The 16,266-nt window shown below is 41.5% G+C and overlaps 1 protein-coding gene across 1 annotated transcript in view; it reads right to left on the reverse strand.

Moving 5' to 3' along the window:
• CDC73 (cell division cycle 73) overlaps window positions 1-16,266 on the reverse strand; it is a 171,748-nt gene that overhangs the window by 135,345 nt on the left and 20,137 nt on the right. The window contains exon 8 of the mRNA XM_075002235.1: window positions 188-286. Within this exon, the coding sequence (XP_074858336.1) occupies window positions 188-286 (99 nt within the window). The remainder of the gene's footprint in view (window positions 1-187; window positions 287-16,266) is intronic.

Genomic DNA, 16,266 nt, shown 5'->3' on the forward strand with positions numbered 1-16,266 from the left:
CAATTTATGATAATAATGATCGCAGGAAAAGTTTTGCATTAGAATTCACAGCTATTTTACTTTTTTTTTTAAAAATTAGAACCATGAAGAACAGTGTCACAAGAAATCTTGCCATGATTTACTCAATTAAACCTCAGCTAAGGAGCTACAACCAGCAGGTATGTAACGAGAAGAATTATTTTTTTACCGCTGGTGCTGCATTTGGCGCAGGTCTCTGTTCAGGTGCACGACCTTCTTCTCTGGCTTTTACTGACTGAAGAATCGCAAAAATGTTCTTTGCAAAGTTCTGTAAAACAAGTTAGACACTTATGAATCCCGCTGACCACCAAAGAGGATTGGAGCACCAGAAATACAGCTAGGAGACATTTTTGAGTCAAAGCATGTATTTCAAAGAACATATGCCTACTTTAAACACAGAGGACAACTGCACACAAATTATATAGATTTTGCTCACTCCCAATGGGGGAGAATCTGAAAAACTAAATTCTTGTGCAAAGACTCTGTTCTCTCTGGAATTTCCATCACACCACCCTATTTGTTGACTTTGGGTGTCTTTGAGAGACCTCAACTACATTGAACAATCATTAGTAACTACCTTGAATAAAATCAGATTCTGAGATGATCTTCATTTCCATAGCATAGGACTCCATGCATAGATGATACATTAGTCCTACAGCCCAGCTAGAATGACTACTGGTTTGATTTGAGGTGACAATTCCTGTCATGCTGGTAGGAAGGGAAAAGACTAACTGCTGCTTCAAGAGATAAAGTATTGCTTCTCTTATCTCAACAGTTTGTAATCCAACGAGTCTACTGTACCCACTGCTGCTTCTAGATTTCCAGGCTGCAGCATCAGTATCAACTGCCTTCCCCTTATGGCTGGCCCAGATACTCAACTCCTTCGGAGCATCCTCTCGTATGCTGTTGTCACCTCCAAACCGGAGTAGTTTAAGAAGTAATCAACCTACAGAGAAATTTTTCTAAGTCTTTAGTTACAGAAGAACACCTGTTTTCCTTTATGTGACGCTGGCCACTATAAGAACAATGCTTGTTTCACCAGCTCTGAGTTGGCTCTCAGTCACCTTCTGGGTATAATACAAGATGTTGGTTGTATGTAAAGTTCTAACCAACACTGTGAATACAGCTGTTTGAAATGTGTCAGCCCACCGTTAGTTATTGGCTTCAAGACCTGTTTGGCTACCCAGGAAAACCCCTGCCCCCAGTCTAGTGAGAGTGGGTAGAGGACCCAGGGACCAACGGATGAAGAGCTGAGCCAGAGCCTTCATTGGCTGTGAATTGAACTGGGACCAACTGCTTTGAAGGCTGCCAGGCTAAGCACTACACCACCACCACCACAGTAGGGAGAATGCAGTCTGTCCTCAAAATAATATTGTCAGGGCAGAATACAGCACTTTCATAGAATCAAAGTACAACAGAGCTGGAAGAGACCTAAAAAAGCTATCAAGTCCAGCCCCCTGCCCTAGACAGGACCAAATCCATCAGATCAGCCCAGCCAGGGCTTTGTTGAAGCGAGACTTAAACACCTGCAGGGATGGCGACTTCCCTGGGTAGACCATTCCAATGCTTCACCACCCTCCTAGTGAAAAAGTTTTTCCTAATGTTCAACCTGGACCTTCCCAACCGCAACTTGAGACCATTGTTCCATGTTCTGCCATCCGTGAACACTGTGAACAGCCTCTTTGCAACCTCCCTTCAGTAAGCTGAAGGCTGTTAGCAAGTCCCCCCCTCACTCTTCTCTTCTGCAGACTAAACAGTCCGAATTCCCTCAACCTTTCTTCATAGGTCCTATGCTCCAGTCCCCTAATTATTTTGGTTGCCCTCCACTGGACCCTCTCCAGTGTGTCCACATCCTTCCTATAATTGGGGGCCCAGAACTGGACACAGTACTCCAGATGTGGCCTCACCAAAGCCAAATAAAGAGGAACAATCACTTATCTGGATCTACTGGAAACGCTCCTCTTGAAGCAACCTAATATGCCATTAGCCTTCTTGGCTACAATGGCACACTGTTGACTCATGTCCAGCTTCTCATCCACTACAACTCCCAGGTCCTTTTCTGCAAAACTACTCCTGAGCCAGTCCGACCACAGCCTGTAACAATACTTGGGATTCTTCCGGCACAAGTGCAGAACTCCGCACTTGTCCTTACTGAACCTCATCAGATTTCTTGCAGCCCAGGTCTTCCAATTTGTTTAAGTCACTCTGGACCCTATTCCTACCCTCCAGCATATCTACCTCTCCCCCAGCTTAGGGTCATCCACAAACTTTGTGAGGGTGCAATCCAACCCCTCATCCAGGTAGTCAATAAATACGTTGGACAGAACAGTACTGAACCTTGTGGCACTCCGCTAGAAACTGACCGCCATCCCAACATCAAGCTGTTGATCACTACCCGCTGGGCCCAACCTTCTAGCCAGCTTTCTATCCATCTTACCGTCCGTTTATCCAATCCACATTCCTTTAACTTGCCGACAAGAATACTGGGGGAGACCATATCAAAAGCTTTGCTAAAGTCAAGTTAAATCACATCCATTGATTTTCTCCTATCCACAGAGCCAGTTATCTCATCGTAGAAAATAATCAGATTGGTCAGGCATGACTTGCCCTTCATGAATCCATGCTGACTATTCCTGATCACTTTCCCCTCCTCCAAGTGCCTCAAAATGACTTCCTTGAGGAGCCCCTCCATGATTTTTCCAGGGATTGATGTAAGACTGACCAGCCTATAGTTTCCTGGATCATCTTTCTTCCCTTTTTTAAAGATGGGCACTACATTTGCTTTTTTCCAATGATATGGAATCTCTTCTAATCTCCACAGCTTTTCAAAGATAACGGCCAAGGGCTCGTCAATGACATACACCAACTCCCTCAGAACCCTCAGGTGAATTAGGTTCGAGCCCATAGAGTTATGTACATTTGGCTTTTTTAGATAGCTGCTAACCTGTTCTTTCCCTACAAAAGGCTGTCCACCTTCATCCCACAATGCATCACTTATAGCATTAGTCTGGGAGCTGTCCTTGCCTGTGAAGACAGAGGCAAAGAAAGCATTAAGTACTTCAGCTTTCCCTACATCATCTGTCACTAGGTTACCTCCCTCATCCAGTCAGGGCCCCAGGCCCTCTCTGATCACCTTCTTCTTCTTAACATGCCTGTAGAAACTTTTCTTGTTATCCTTCACATTCCTTGTGAGTTGCAATTCCAGTTGTGCTTTTGCCTTCCTGGTAACTGCCCTACATTCTCAAGCTATACATTTAAATCCCTCCCTAGACATCTGTCCAAGTTTCCACTTTTTGTAAGCTCCCTTTTTGTGCCTAAGTTTTCCAAAGGTCTCCCCAGTAAGCCAGTCTGGTCTCCTATCACATTTACTTCTCTTGCTGCACATCGGGACAGTTTCTTTCTGCACCTTCAATAGAGCTTCCTTAAAACACTGACAGTTTTCCTGGACTCCTTTTCCCTTCATGGTAGCATCCTGGAGATTCTGGCCATCAGGTTACTGACGAAGTCAAAGTCTGCTTTTCTGAAGTCCAAGATGTGTAATTTGCTGCTCTCTTTCCTTCCTTTGGTCAGCATCCTGAAGTCTACCATCTCAGGATCACTGCTTCCCAGGTTGTCACCCACCTCTACCTTCCCTATTAGTTCTTCCCTGTTTGTAAGCAGCAGGTCGAGCCACGCATGACCTCTGGTCGGGTTCTTCAGCGCTTGTACCAACAAGTGATCCCCAACATTCTCCAGAAGCTTCCTGGATTGCTTGTGTACTTCTGTATTGGTCTCCCAACAGACATCAGGGTAGTTAAAGTCCCCCATGATAACGGAGCCTGTGATCTGGAAACTTCTCTGAGTTGTCCAAAAAAAAAAAAAAAGGCTCATCTTACCTCATCATCCTGATTTGGTGGCCTGCAGCAGACACCAATCAGCACATCTCCAGTGCTGCCTACACCACTAAGCCTGACCCATAGATTCTCAACAGACTTTTCTACCTCTATGTATGAGAGTTCCAAGCAATCATAGTGCTCTTACATACAGTACAACTCCTCCTCTTCTCCCTTGCCTGTTCTTCCAGAACAGTTTATACACTTTCATGACAGTGCTCCAGTCATGCGAGTCATCCCACCAAGTCTCTGTTATCCCAATCAAGTCACAGTTCTTGGACTGGGCCAGGGCTTCTAATTCCTCCTGCTTGTTACCCAGGCTTCTGGCATTGGTGTACAAACACCTTAGATAACTAGTCAATCTACCCGCCCTCTCTACACTAACTGGGGTCCACTTTTGTTGTACATTCCTCTTTGCATTTCTTCCCAGCCTCCAAGTTCCTTTCTCCCCTCAGGGTTTTGGTCACCGTCCCCCAGCAAACCTAGTTTAAAGCTCTCCTCGCTAAGTTTGCAAGCCTATTTGCGAAAATGCTCCTTCCTCTCTTGGTTAGGTGGACCCCATCTCTTCCCAATAATCCTTATGCCCGGAACAGCGTCCCATGATCGAAGAATCCAAAGCCCTCCCTCTGACACCACCCGCATACCCATGCATTTACTTCCTTAATTCAACGGTCCTTACCTAGCCCTTTCCCTTCAACAAGAAGGATGGACAAGAACACCACTTGCGCTCCAAATTCTTTGACCCTTCTTCCCAGCACCACATAATCCGTAGTAACCCACTCAAGGTCATTCTTGGCCGTATTGTTAGTTCTCACGTGCAGAAGTAGGAAGGGGTAGTATTCTGAAGGCTTGAGCAGTTTTGTAAGGCTCCCAGTCACATCCTGAATTCGAGCTCCCAGTAAACAGCACACTTCATGAGATTCCAGGTCCGGTCAGCAGATGGATGGTTCAGTCCCTCTTAGGTGGGAGTCCCCAGCCACCATCACCCATCTTTTTCTTATGCTCATTGAACCCCCACCCCTAGGACTACACATCCCATGTCTTCCAGTAGAATCAGCTCCCTTCCAGTTTTTTCCCTGTGAGGCTCCTTCCAAAGCATTCACCACCACAGAACTGGTGGAGAGAGCCTGAAAGTGATTACTTATCTCTATATCGATGTGGGACTCGTGTACCAGCCTTCTTTTTCTTCTAGAAGTTACATGCTGCCAGTTCTCTGCTTCATCCCTCACTGCCCTCCCCGGTTCTTCCGTCCGCCATGCTTGCAAGATTAAATGCTCCCTTCTGTCAAGGAAATCTTCATTCTCCCTGATAGAGCGTAGGGTTGACACTTAAGCCTCCAGTCCTCTAATTTTTTCTTCTAAAAATGGAGATCAGCTTGCACTTAGTGCAGATGAAATGCCTTCTTTCCTTGGGGAGGAAGACAAACATGGCGCATCCCAAGCAGGTAACAACAGCAGACCTGTCACTATCCATGCCTGCCATCCTAGAACAGGGATTTAAAAGAAAGGCAAGGGTCCTTGGCCCCTTCCGAACTCCCTCTCTGAACTCCCTGTTTGCAGTCCCCTGCTTGCTTGGACACTGCTTTATAAAGCCCTGAACTGCCTCAAAGTCTCCCCCCCCCGCCCTTACTGAGGCTCAGCCAATCAGCAGAGGCTTCTAGATACCAATCAGAATCATTTTCTTCCACAGGGAGGATCACAGCCAGGTCTATAACTTTAAATATGAATATGTACATATGTTCCAGTTTGACTGGCTGTGAAGACAGGGGCAGATTTAGATCATACAGACAGAGTTTTTTTAATACTTAGTTTTGAATTGGAAACTACTATAAGTGACAAGTAACCAGAAATCTTTGAATTAGTTTCTGTATGGACTGTATAAAGACAGACATGTACAGGAAATTATATTAAAAATCCTCTGAATCACTCTACTGAATGAGTTCAGTCTAACAATTACAGTTCATTAACATGTCATGTACCTCAAAGCCCAATTTATTTATGGGCAGGTTTTCTACCATGTTTTACCCTATGTTTTCACATGTTCTGTAATAATATTGCTAGGGTTATGTTCTGTTTTTCAGAATAAAAATATAAATGTTAATTTGGCACCTACTTAACTCTGCATCAAAAGATGCACTTCAAGTAAGCAAATGACATATGTACAAAACATATGTCCTTCCTTACTGACGAACTACTAAACTAAACTAAAACTACAAACAAACCATTTATAGTATGATGGCTTGACCGTATTCATTATAGGTATTTAATTTTTTTTTAAATCCCAGAAGATTCTCTCACAGTAACATACAGTTCTAGGTTTTGACATGTTATTTAAATAATAAAAATTAGACATCCAATCAAGACACGGCAGGAAAGGGCTTCTGAATTGGAATTATGGTATACAAAATTACCTAAGTGAGAGGTTGCAGAACATAATACTAACTCAAAATCTGCTTCAAGTTAATTTGCCTGGCTCTAGTGTATAGGTGTCAGTTAACTCCACTGCCTCCTCTCCAGAAAACTGTTTTTAGGGATCTAGGATTTCCTTGAACTGAAATGGCTGTTTTGAAAGAAAAAGTTGAAAAGAACTTAGCTCTGTGTTTGAAGAGAGCATGCATTCCTGGTTTTACTTTTCCCCCAGATTGAGAAACCTTACCAGAAACCTTAGTTTAAGGGACTAACAGGTGGACAGTCAAATCTGAATCAATTATAAAATAATTCCACCTAATCATCTCTTTAGCTGGGCTGCAGAGAATTCCCCACCTTCTAAGCTGGGTGACCTAAAAGTCACCAATCCTGGAACACTGTGCATTTGTCTGTCAGTGTAATCATCCACCAACCACACTTCCTACTCAAAAAGTCTGGAGAAACAGACTCCTGCTTCAATTAGAAAAAGATCTCTAAAGTTATAAACTATACCTGCCTGCTTATGTTCTGGTTTTGCCCCATCTAAAAAAAAAGTGACCAATAATTCAAGCTGGTCAAAAACAAAATTTATAGAAATATTTGAAAATCATTTTATTGGGAAATTTTCATTCTAAACGGTCAGGAAATGATGAGAGAGAAGTAAGGGAAACAATTTCACACTGCAATTGAAGCTTTTGAGGGTTATTTTTTAAAACAACCAGCTATACTAACACCACAAGAATAGCCTGGGAAACGCGTGCCTGAGCACCAAAACAAAGCAACTTGGTATTTAGGGAATTTATTTTGAGCTAGTACCCTAAAATGAGGCATACTCAGGCATTTATGACTGCATGTAAATGCTATGGTCTATTTAAACGCAAGCTAGCACTATCTCTCTAAAAAATGCAGTGGACAAAGCTTTTCGTAATATGATCCTATGTAAAAGCCTCAACTAATCACCATCTCTTTAGATATGAGACAAGACGCTGTCACCCTAACACCACATACAAAGACATGACCATGAAAGACGCAGTCAAACACTGGGAACAGAAGGAAACTTACACGGATTTTTTTGGGGGGTGGAGGGAATTGCTCACTTTTTTTTTTTTTTTCAATCCACAGGCAGAATAAATTTTGTTATGGGCACGAAGGCATATGTGGAGGCGCAGCACCAACAGAAACAAATGCTGCCAGCAGTGGATGCGCTGCAAATCAGCTGGGCAGTACCTGAATCTCTTCTGGGAGGGCCGCAGAAGCATCCAGCTTATAAGGAACACTGGAGCAGGAATATCTGCTCTTGGATACTGCAGAAGGAGATATAAAACTCACCCACTGAGGTGCGTGAAAGCAGTTAAGTTTGGGGTTACCTGAAGAAGGATCAACTGGCTAATCTCAAAATGATTAGACCAGTTCCGCAAATAGCGTAGTGGTGGCAGACAAGACTTAGGAGAGAAAGTCAATCCTACTTCTTACAATTTTCAATCCTGGCTGCAGCTTTGTTAGCTACTGTTCACTGAGGCAGCTGCAGGTATAAGTGTTTTGGATCTGGCCACTGCATTGGGAATTCACCTCCTGCACCCTTAATGGGCACCTCTATAAGCAATCCCTCCCAGTTGCTGAAGAGAGTGAACAGGGAAAAAAGGTGGGGTTAAAACTTCTGTACCAAACCAAGTTCTGAAGACGGGGCAGCTGGACTTTGTCCAATGCCTGTCCAGACCTAGCATGAGGGGGAGCCTGGAGCCTGTTCCCCAACTTTAACTCCTGCACTACCAGACAACCCACCACCCAAAACTAGTTAGATGTAAACTGCTACTCCCAACTCATTACTTTGGAAAAGGGAGAATATTCCTCCAACACAAGGAAGACTACCAGCTGTGAGGTGAGACCTGCATACCTCAGGAACAAAAATGGATTCAATCTCAGACCGACCATCCAGCCCAACTCTCTAGAGTACCAGCTCCTCACCTAAATCCTCGCCTTCCCACGCCAACATACATCCCCGCATAGTGATCCCCTACCCTGGAAGCAAAGACCAGAGAATTACATGCCTGACACATTTGCTATTGGTATAAGGAACACCTGTAAGACAGGAGAAACACCTAGAAGACATGTGAAATGCAGGGAAAGAGATAAAAAGGTACTGGAGCTATGAATGGAAGCCAATGAGAAGAGTGATTGTTCAGTGGGATGGAAAGGAGAAAGCATGCATCAGGCCATATCATATGTATCAACTATTGAGTCAGAGGGGATCTCTTGTTAAAATTTTGTCAGCATACAATTTCTAGTTGCCTTCAGGCCTGAGTTTTATTGCACTTCCAGTATCATTTTAATGCATGCAGTATGCACATTTAACCTGCTCATGTGGGTTTTTAAGAGTGAAAATAGAGGAACTGAAAAATAAATTTGACTGGGTCTGTGGTTAGATTAGTGTGCACGAGATTCATTTTGGAACACTGAAATAATAAATTTTACGATTCTGTGAGATATTCAAAGAATGTAAATTTAGAGGCTGAATTAGAGACTTCTGTAGAAGTCTAAATACAGCAACCACACACTACTTTTCACAAACAGCTGCTCTTTGAATCAAGAATTGCATCCTAGGGTTCCAACTGGAGGTTTCAGCAGTACTATAGTATACTATATGCACACAATACAGATATTTCCATTTACTGTGTGGATTATACTATGCAGAACAGATTTCACACCTCATTTCTTTTACATTATTATACTTTATTCCCCTCGTATTTTTATATTAAAAGGGCATTACATGAAAAAGACATTTGAAATCTTTAAGTGAAACAGAATAAAAACGAATTCAGGAATTTGAAATGGCCATAAACATTACAATGTGGCAGAGGACTAAAACTGTGTACAAACTCCATTTGCTTCATTTCTACTTTTCCCCTGTATAGCCAGTTATGCAAACTGGACTCTGCCTTCAAGTTTCTCTGAAGATGGTCTGCACAGGGAAGCTACTGTGAAATAAATGAGTGTGAGCTTAAAATGTAAGCTATTTTGTGTTAGCTCCCTGTTTGGACACACTTATTGTGCACAAAATGTGCCGTTATGCAGTTTGGATTAGCCTAACTGCCAAAGCGGATTAAGCTACTTCCAAAGTGCATGAAGCTCAACTGCACAACGGCACCCAACATACAGCAAGTGTTCACGTGGTGAGCCGTTCCACAGTAGCTATTCAGGCAAGAACACTAAAACATGAAGGCAACTTCCCAGTGTAGACAAGCCCTCATTCAAAACACCATTCCCACGTAATGGATTTATTTATTTAGGACCAAATACCATAATCCTTACTGAAGTAGAGTAACACTTGCTCAAGTAGTAAATGCCCAAATAATTCAATGGGATTATCAGTCAAGTAAAGTTCAATGGTATTCTATGCAAGTAAGGGATAGGAATCTGGCCCTTACTTGTAAGTAAAAACACATACTCTGGGCATTTTTATACGGAACAAAAAATTTGCAGAGAAATTATGCATGCTAAGATCCACTAAAAATACTAATACAGACATAACTAAACTTCTATAAAGATGAAATGGGGATTTGAATCATAAAATAAAACTACCAGATGTGCAGCATTGTGACTGCATTGGTCCCAGGATATTGCAGAGACAGTCATACTCTTAGTCACCGTTTTTAAACTACATATTTATTCTGTGAACAAACAAGGACACTAGCTCTTAACTGGGTAGACCTCGGCCTTACTAATTACTTCAGCTAAGAAGTTCACTGTAATAAGCTGATAGTTTCAGGAGCACAGAACAATTCTGCCACCTACAGATCACACATAAAATTGCTTTTACATTCAAAGAACAAAATGTTTCTATAAATTTCTAAGCTTTACCTCACATCCATATGGAAGTCTGAAAGTGTGACAACAAGAGCAAAGTTGACTCAATTGCATCTATATGGAGCCTTTAATATGAGGCTATCTTTGCAGAAGTATAGAACGTTAATTTTCTGACATATTACATAATGGTTTGATGGGAGACTATTCTCTCCATGACCACGTCTACATGAGGTAAGTCTTTTCTGGAATAATCAGGCCCTCTTCTGAAAGAACAAGTGGAGCATCCACACAAAAAATGCGCTCTTTCAAATTCCTTTCAGAAGAAGCACCGCATTCTTTCGAAGGTCCTCTTCCTCCCCCTCCCCAAAAAAAGAAGAAGAACACCTTTCTGAAAGAGTCTTTCAGAAAAAAAAACTTGTGTAGGGGCTACGAAGGCCCTTTGTGCCAAAGAGCAGCCTTCATGGTCCCAGATTTTTCAATCCCTGGCCCATTCCTTCACACACACACAAGAGTTCAGAGAAAAAAAACACTGAAAAATGGACTGGAAGGTAGCCATATTAGTCTGTATCTTCACAAAACAAACAAGCAGTCATGTAGCACTTTAAAGACTAACAAATAATTCTTTAGGTGATGAGCTTTTGTGGGACAGACCCACTTCTTCAGACCTGGAAATTCTGATGAAAGTAAACTGATACAAAGAGAACATAACAGAAAGACGGGGAAAAAATGAAGTGAAAACTGATATAGCTAATTCATCAATTTGCATTTCATTTCCCCCCCCATGTTTTTATTGTAAGTAAACTGACACAATGAGAACTTATCAGAATTTTCCAGAGCTGAGGAAACTGGTCTGTTCCACAAAAGCTCATCACCTAATAAATTATTTTGTTAGTCTAAAGTATTACAGGACTGCTTTTTTGTTTTGTGCAGAGGCCTCATGAAGGTGGGAGATGAGCTCTAGTAAGTTATTAGTATGTGTATGTCCTTTTATTGTTTTTAATTTGGTTCTCTATAATGCTTTCACACTAAGATAAAAGGCACTTGCTTAGAAAAAGCTGTTTGGTGGTGACTTAAAACCACAGGCAGTTACTCTGTTCATAAGCCTTCAAAGAAAAAGCAAAGCAAAGATGCTGGCCTGATTGGGAAGTCTGCCTCGACTGTGGCAGCATGAGCACTGAAAATACTGCAATCAGGAGGTAGAGAATTGGAAGGTTCCCGAAAGAGGTGACATCTGAAAGCCTGAGGATTGAGATCATTGCTGGACTATATAAAAGTGCAGTTGCCCTGACCTCTGACAGCACCATCACCAAAGAGCTCAACAAAGAAGAGATTCAGGGCACACCAAGAGATGGGCCACAAAAATGGAAAAAGCTCCAGCATAAGTATCATAAAAAGGGATACAGCAACTATTTCAGCTTGTTCGTTAAAATAGGGCCTATGGAAGCACTCTGGTGCAGTCCTTGTTGACTTCCCCTAGGTTGGGTGAGAAGGGAAAAGAATGAGATTACCTAATATTCCCTTCACCTGTGGGTATGACTCATTCTGCAGGGGAAAAAGTAACTCTGAAACATAAGTTTTAGATATGGGAATCAAAATTCTCACTATAGCATGGAGTTCATTGTTTGAACTGCAGTACACTAGAAATGGTTAGATTCTAGAGGAAAAAAAGAAAAAACATGGAAGAGTTCAGAAAGTCTTAAAACACCCAGCTCTAAGAAGTATGGAAGCTTCCTTCAAAAAGTACATAAACACACAAGCATAATCATATCAAAACAAACCAACAGTCACGTAGCACTTTCAAGACTAACAAAAATTTAATAGGTGATGAGGTTTTGTGGGACAGACCCACTTCTTCAGATCTCAAGAACTGGGTCTGTCCCACAAAACCTCATCACCGAATAAATTATTTTGTTAATCTCTGAAGTGCAACATGACATTTTGTTTGTTTTGACAGATTACAGACTAACATGGCTACCTCTCTGGCCCTATTCAAGCATAATCATAGGGCATGTTTATACTTCAATTCTGACACTTCCCCTTCCCCTTTCCCTCCCCACTACCCTACTCCCTCCCACATTTTCAACCCAACAAGAGAGTCCACACTCTGACTACTAAGTGACAAATTTATTTTTGGAAGTGTTGTGAAAAAAAAAGAAAAAAGGTTTTTAAGATGAGTACATGAAAAATCAATAAAATGGAGACTCCCTGCCAATATTCCTGTGAACTTTACAGCTCTTCCTTCCAGCTCTAGCAAGGACGAGTTTAATTTAGAATAAGTGCTACTAAGATTCTCACGGTGCAGACCTCAGCAAAGGAAGTGACACAGTATATTGTGAGGAAGGAAGAGAGACAATGGGGAACACAGGGCTGCAGGTGGTGGGGAAATCAGATTGGGGTTCAGAAGAACTAGTGGAGGGGACACACTGAGGCAGGGGTTGAATGGGGGTGGACAGGGCCACATAAGAATGGAGGTGCAGGGATTGATGGGCTGACTTGCGTGGTGTGGAGTCACAGTGATGGGGAATGCAGAGACACATGGTGATAAGAGGGCTAACTGAAGGATGCAGTGACACCTGGAGACGAAAAGTTGTGCCTGACCAAAGAGGAAAAGCTAAAGGTCAGCCAGGGTCTGCACAGAGAAGGCTCCCCAACTCCCTAACCCCCACCCTCCATCCTATCCTCCTCCTCCTCTTAAAAAAAATTCCTTTTCCATACTTCCCCCATCCACAACCAACCTCCAGGCTCATTCCCAGCAATTACTTCCCTCTCCCTCAGCTCTTTTATTCCTAGCATCCCAAGTCTTGGCACTACTTCTGAGGGGCACCAGGAATACATTTCTGGGATTTTAATTTAAATTAACTTTTACTCAAAGTTCAGTATTAATAAGCCTAGTAGGGAATCAATTTCCTGAATCTCTTTTTCCGTATTATTATAGAGCTACTTGTTCACCAGCATTTCAAAATAAATCACTGAAATTTATATAGTAGTACTGTATTTTGAAAAATAAAAGATGAAAAATTTTGCAGAACTTAAAATATTCTGTGCAGAAGTTTTAATTTTTGATACGAAATTTCCAAGAAGCAACATACGCATATTTAGAGCGGGAAACTAACACCCATTCCCCATGTATTATTCTCTACCAGTTTTATTTAATCTTCAACAAATTCTCTCTATTTTGGTAAAAAATATTTTATAACTGAATAACTCACAATGGGGATTTCCCCCTGCACCCCCTAAAAAGACTTGTAACATTGAAAACGTAACTATCACTTTTGGCATATCTGAAACATTTAGCATTTCAGTTCAAACTGCTTGTAATTATATAAGATCTGACAAGTCAAACCTAACCTTTTCTCAGGGACTAGATTTAGTCGTCAATAAACAGATTATAACAGCAAGACCTCATACCAACTATATGGTGAATGTCAATGCTTCAGACTCCAAAGTACATGCTTTACAAATTGTTTTGTAAAAGAAAATGTTATTTACTATCACTGAAGTGAAAATTAAGGGGAAGATTGATCTGCACATCCTCAAACTAGTTAGAAATAAACAAGCATGTTTCACTTCTACCGAAAACACTGAATACTATTTTCAGTAGCAACTACATTTACTGTACCTGGAAAAAATAGTAACAGCTTGACTTGGGTATAAGCTTTCATGGGCAAAAACCACTTTGTCAGATGCATGGAGTGGAAATCTCAGAGGTAGGGATAGATCTATACACAGCAGCACAGGGATGGGCAACCTTTTCAAATCAGGCCCCACTTTTCCTTCTTGCAATTAGCAGAGCTACTCCTACCTCCCCAACATCAGCCACACCATGAGAGACTCATCCAGCTGCACATCTACAAATGTGATATACACCATTGTGTGCCAGAAATGTCCCACCTGACACATATATTGGACAATCTCTGTGGCAAAGGATAGATGGTGCCAAATCAGAGATGAGGAAAATGTAACACAAACCTGTAGGGGAACATTTTCACTTCCCTGGACATTCAGTAATGAATTTAGAAGTAACCATCCTTCTATAAAAGAACTTTAAAACTCGATTACAAAAAGGAGACAACTGAACTGAAGTTCATTTACAAATTCAATACCATCAACTTAAGACTGAACAAGGATCTTACCTGGTTAATGCACTACAAAGACCATTTCTGTTCTCTTGAGATTCACATCTCTACAACACAGGCTTTCAATCAGACAGATCCAGGCTGATTTGATGAAATTTATTAACAATAGTCCTACACTTGACAAGCTCTTTTGTTGTTCTTATACATACACATCCCTGCCTCTGTGATTTCCACTACAACTCATCTGATGAAGTGCATTTTACCCATGAAAGCTTATGCCCTACTGTTAAGTCTTAAGGTGCCATAGGACTTCTTGTTTTTTGCAGAAACAGACCAACATCTAATGTTTTTGTTCGTTTTGAGCATTTGATAGCACTTTACATATTAATAGTTTCTACTCTAGGTTGGTCTTTTACCCAAATGAGAGAAATGCCTTAAAATGGTAAACTGTGACTGAAAATAAACCAAAACAAAATACTTGAACAGCGACCAAGAAGCACACCTTGGACACTAATCAGCATTTAAAAGACAGGTCAAATTGGTAGTTTCCCGTTAAGACTATTTTCAGTTAGACTGATGCTTCCACTCTAGCCTGAAAATATGCAACCCTGCCAAACAGCTTCTAAGCAATTTCTCTTCCAAAGCAGTTCCCAAAGTTAGCCAGTTTAAAGGAAAAATAGTTTAACAGATATCAAAGTATTTTTTGGCTATGAAAAGCAATGTACAAAAATGGCACCTATTTAACTCAACTCAAATGCTCCTTTGTGTGTTCAGTCGTATCTGCCAACTTCTATGGCTAAAATTAAGTCATAAGAATGGCGTAGCAGATGAAAAAACAGCTACGACTGAGTGAACCAAATTCCACTCCAATTTCCACAGAATTCTTCACTAAATTGCAGTCATTTAAACACTTGTAAACTAACAGGAGAAAATAGGGTTGCACAGAACATGTACCATTGGCAAGAATGTTCAATATTCTGTACCAAGGCACAATGGTCAGCTAAGATTTTTTTAAACTTGCAGACTTACTGATCCGTGACCTGCGGACACACTAAGGGCAGAAAACAAATACTACCGTACCATACCACCATCTTCACACCATCACTTTTACTAAGACAAGCACACTAAAATTTTGAATTTTTTTTGCTCATTTCTATGATGGCAACATGTGGTTACTTTCATATTCAGTTGGCAAAACAAGTAACCTTGTCTTTGGTTGATTATTTCTCACCTGCATAACACACCTTGAGCAACTGGTAGAATGGAAGACCAAAACCCTACAGTGAGAACTGTGCAACTAGCACCCTGGAAAAGATCAGTTTCTTTGCTATTCCACTTAAGACACTGCTCCATAAGCCCCAAGAGGTTCCTAAAATAGAATCAATCTCCATCTTCCATCAGGAACCTGCTGCTCTTCCCTGGTTCCTATGCATACATTGGAAGTGAAGAATCTCTATTGTCCTCATTCTCTTTTACAGATTGGTTAAGATTGTCCCAAGGAGAAGAGCAAGCTTTATGACAAGCCATATGCATCATCATCTGTCTCTCCCCCATGTATGTGGAGAGGCTTACACTAGAATCTCCCCAACTCCACTACTCTGACTCCCGTACACAAGAGAAATTCTGGGGTGGGACTCCCACCCCTTTCTCCTCATCCCACTCCATGTGGTTCCTGTCCACGTCACGTGATAAGGAAAGGGATGACCCCGCTAATTCAGTGCGGGACTCTGGGAGAGGGAAAAAGCCATCCAGGCTCCTTCAGTTCCCACGTATTCTGTGATAGCTGCTAAAGTCTTGCCTGTTCAAAAAAAAAAATTTTTTTTTTAAAAAAAGATCAAGTATGGCTTGAGTTAGTAACAAACAGCAGCAGAAACATGACACCAATATTCTTTCAGCAAGAGTGTTTAGGCAGGAAATGCAAAAGTGTAGCTCCACCACCTCAACAAATACAACATGATTGTTTAGTCTGAGCTTTACCCCTCTTCGTAAACCCCACCATCTAGGTCCAAAGACTAAATCACTTTGTGTTACTACTTAACCTCTCCCAAGGGGTTCAATTAAGGTAGAAATCTTCTGACCATGACCATTAGC

This window comes from Carettochelys insculpta, chromosome 9 (genome assembly GCF_033958435.1).
Source record: "Carettochelys insculpta isolate YL-2023 chromosome 9, ASM3395843v1, whole genome shotgun sequence".
NCBI classification, from domain to species: Eukaryota; Metazoa; Chordata; order Testudines; family Carettochelyidae; genus Carettochelys; species Carettochelys insculpta.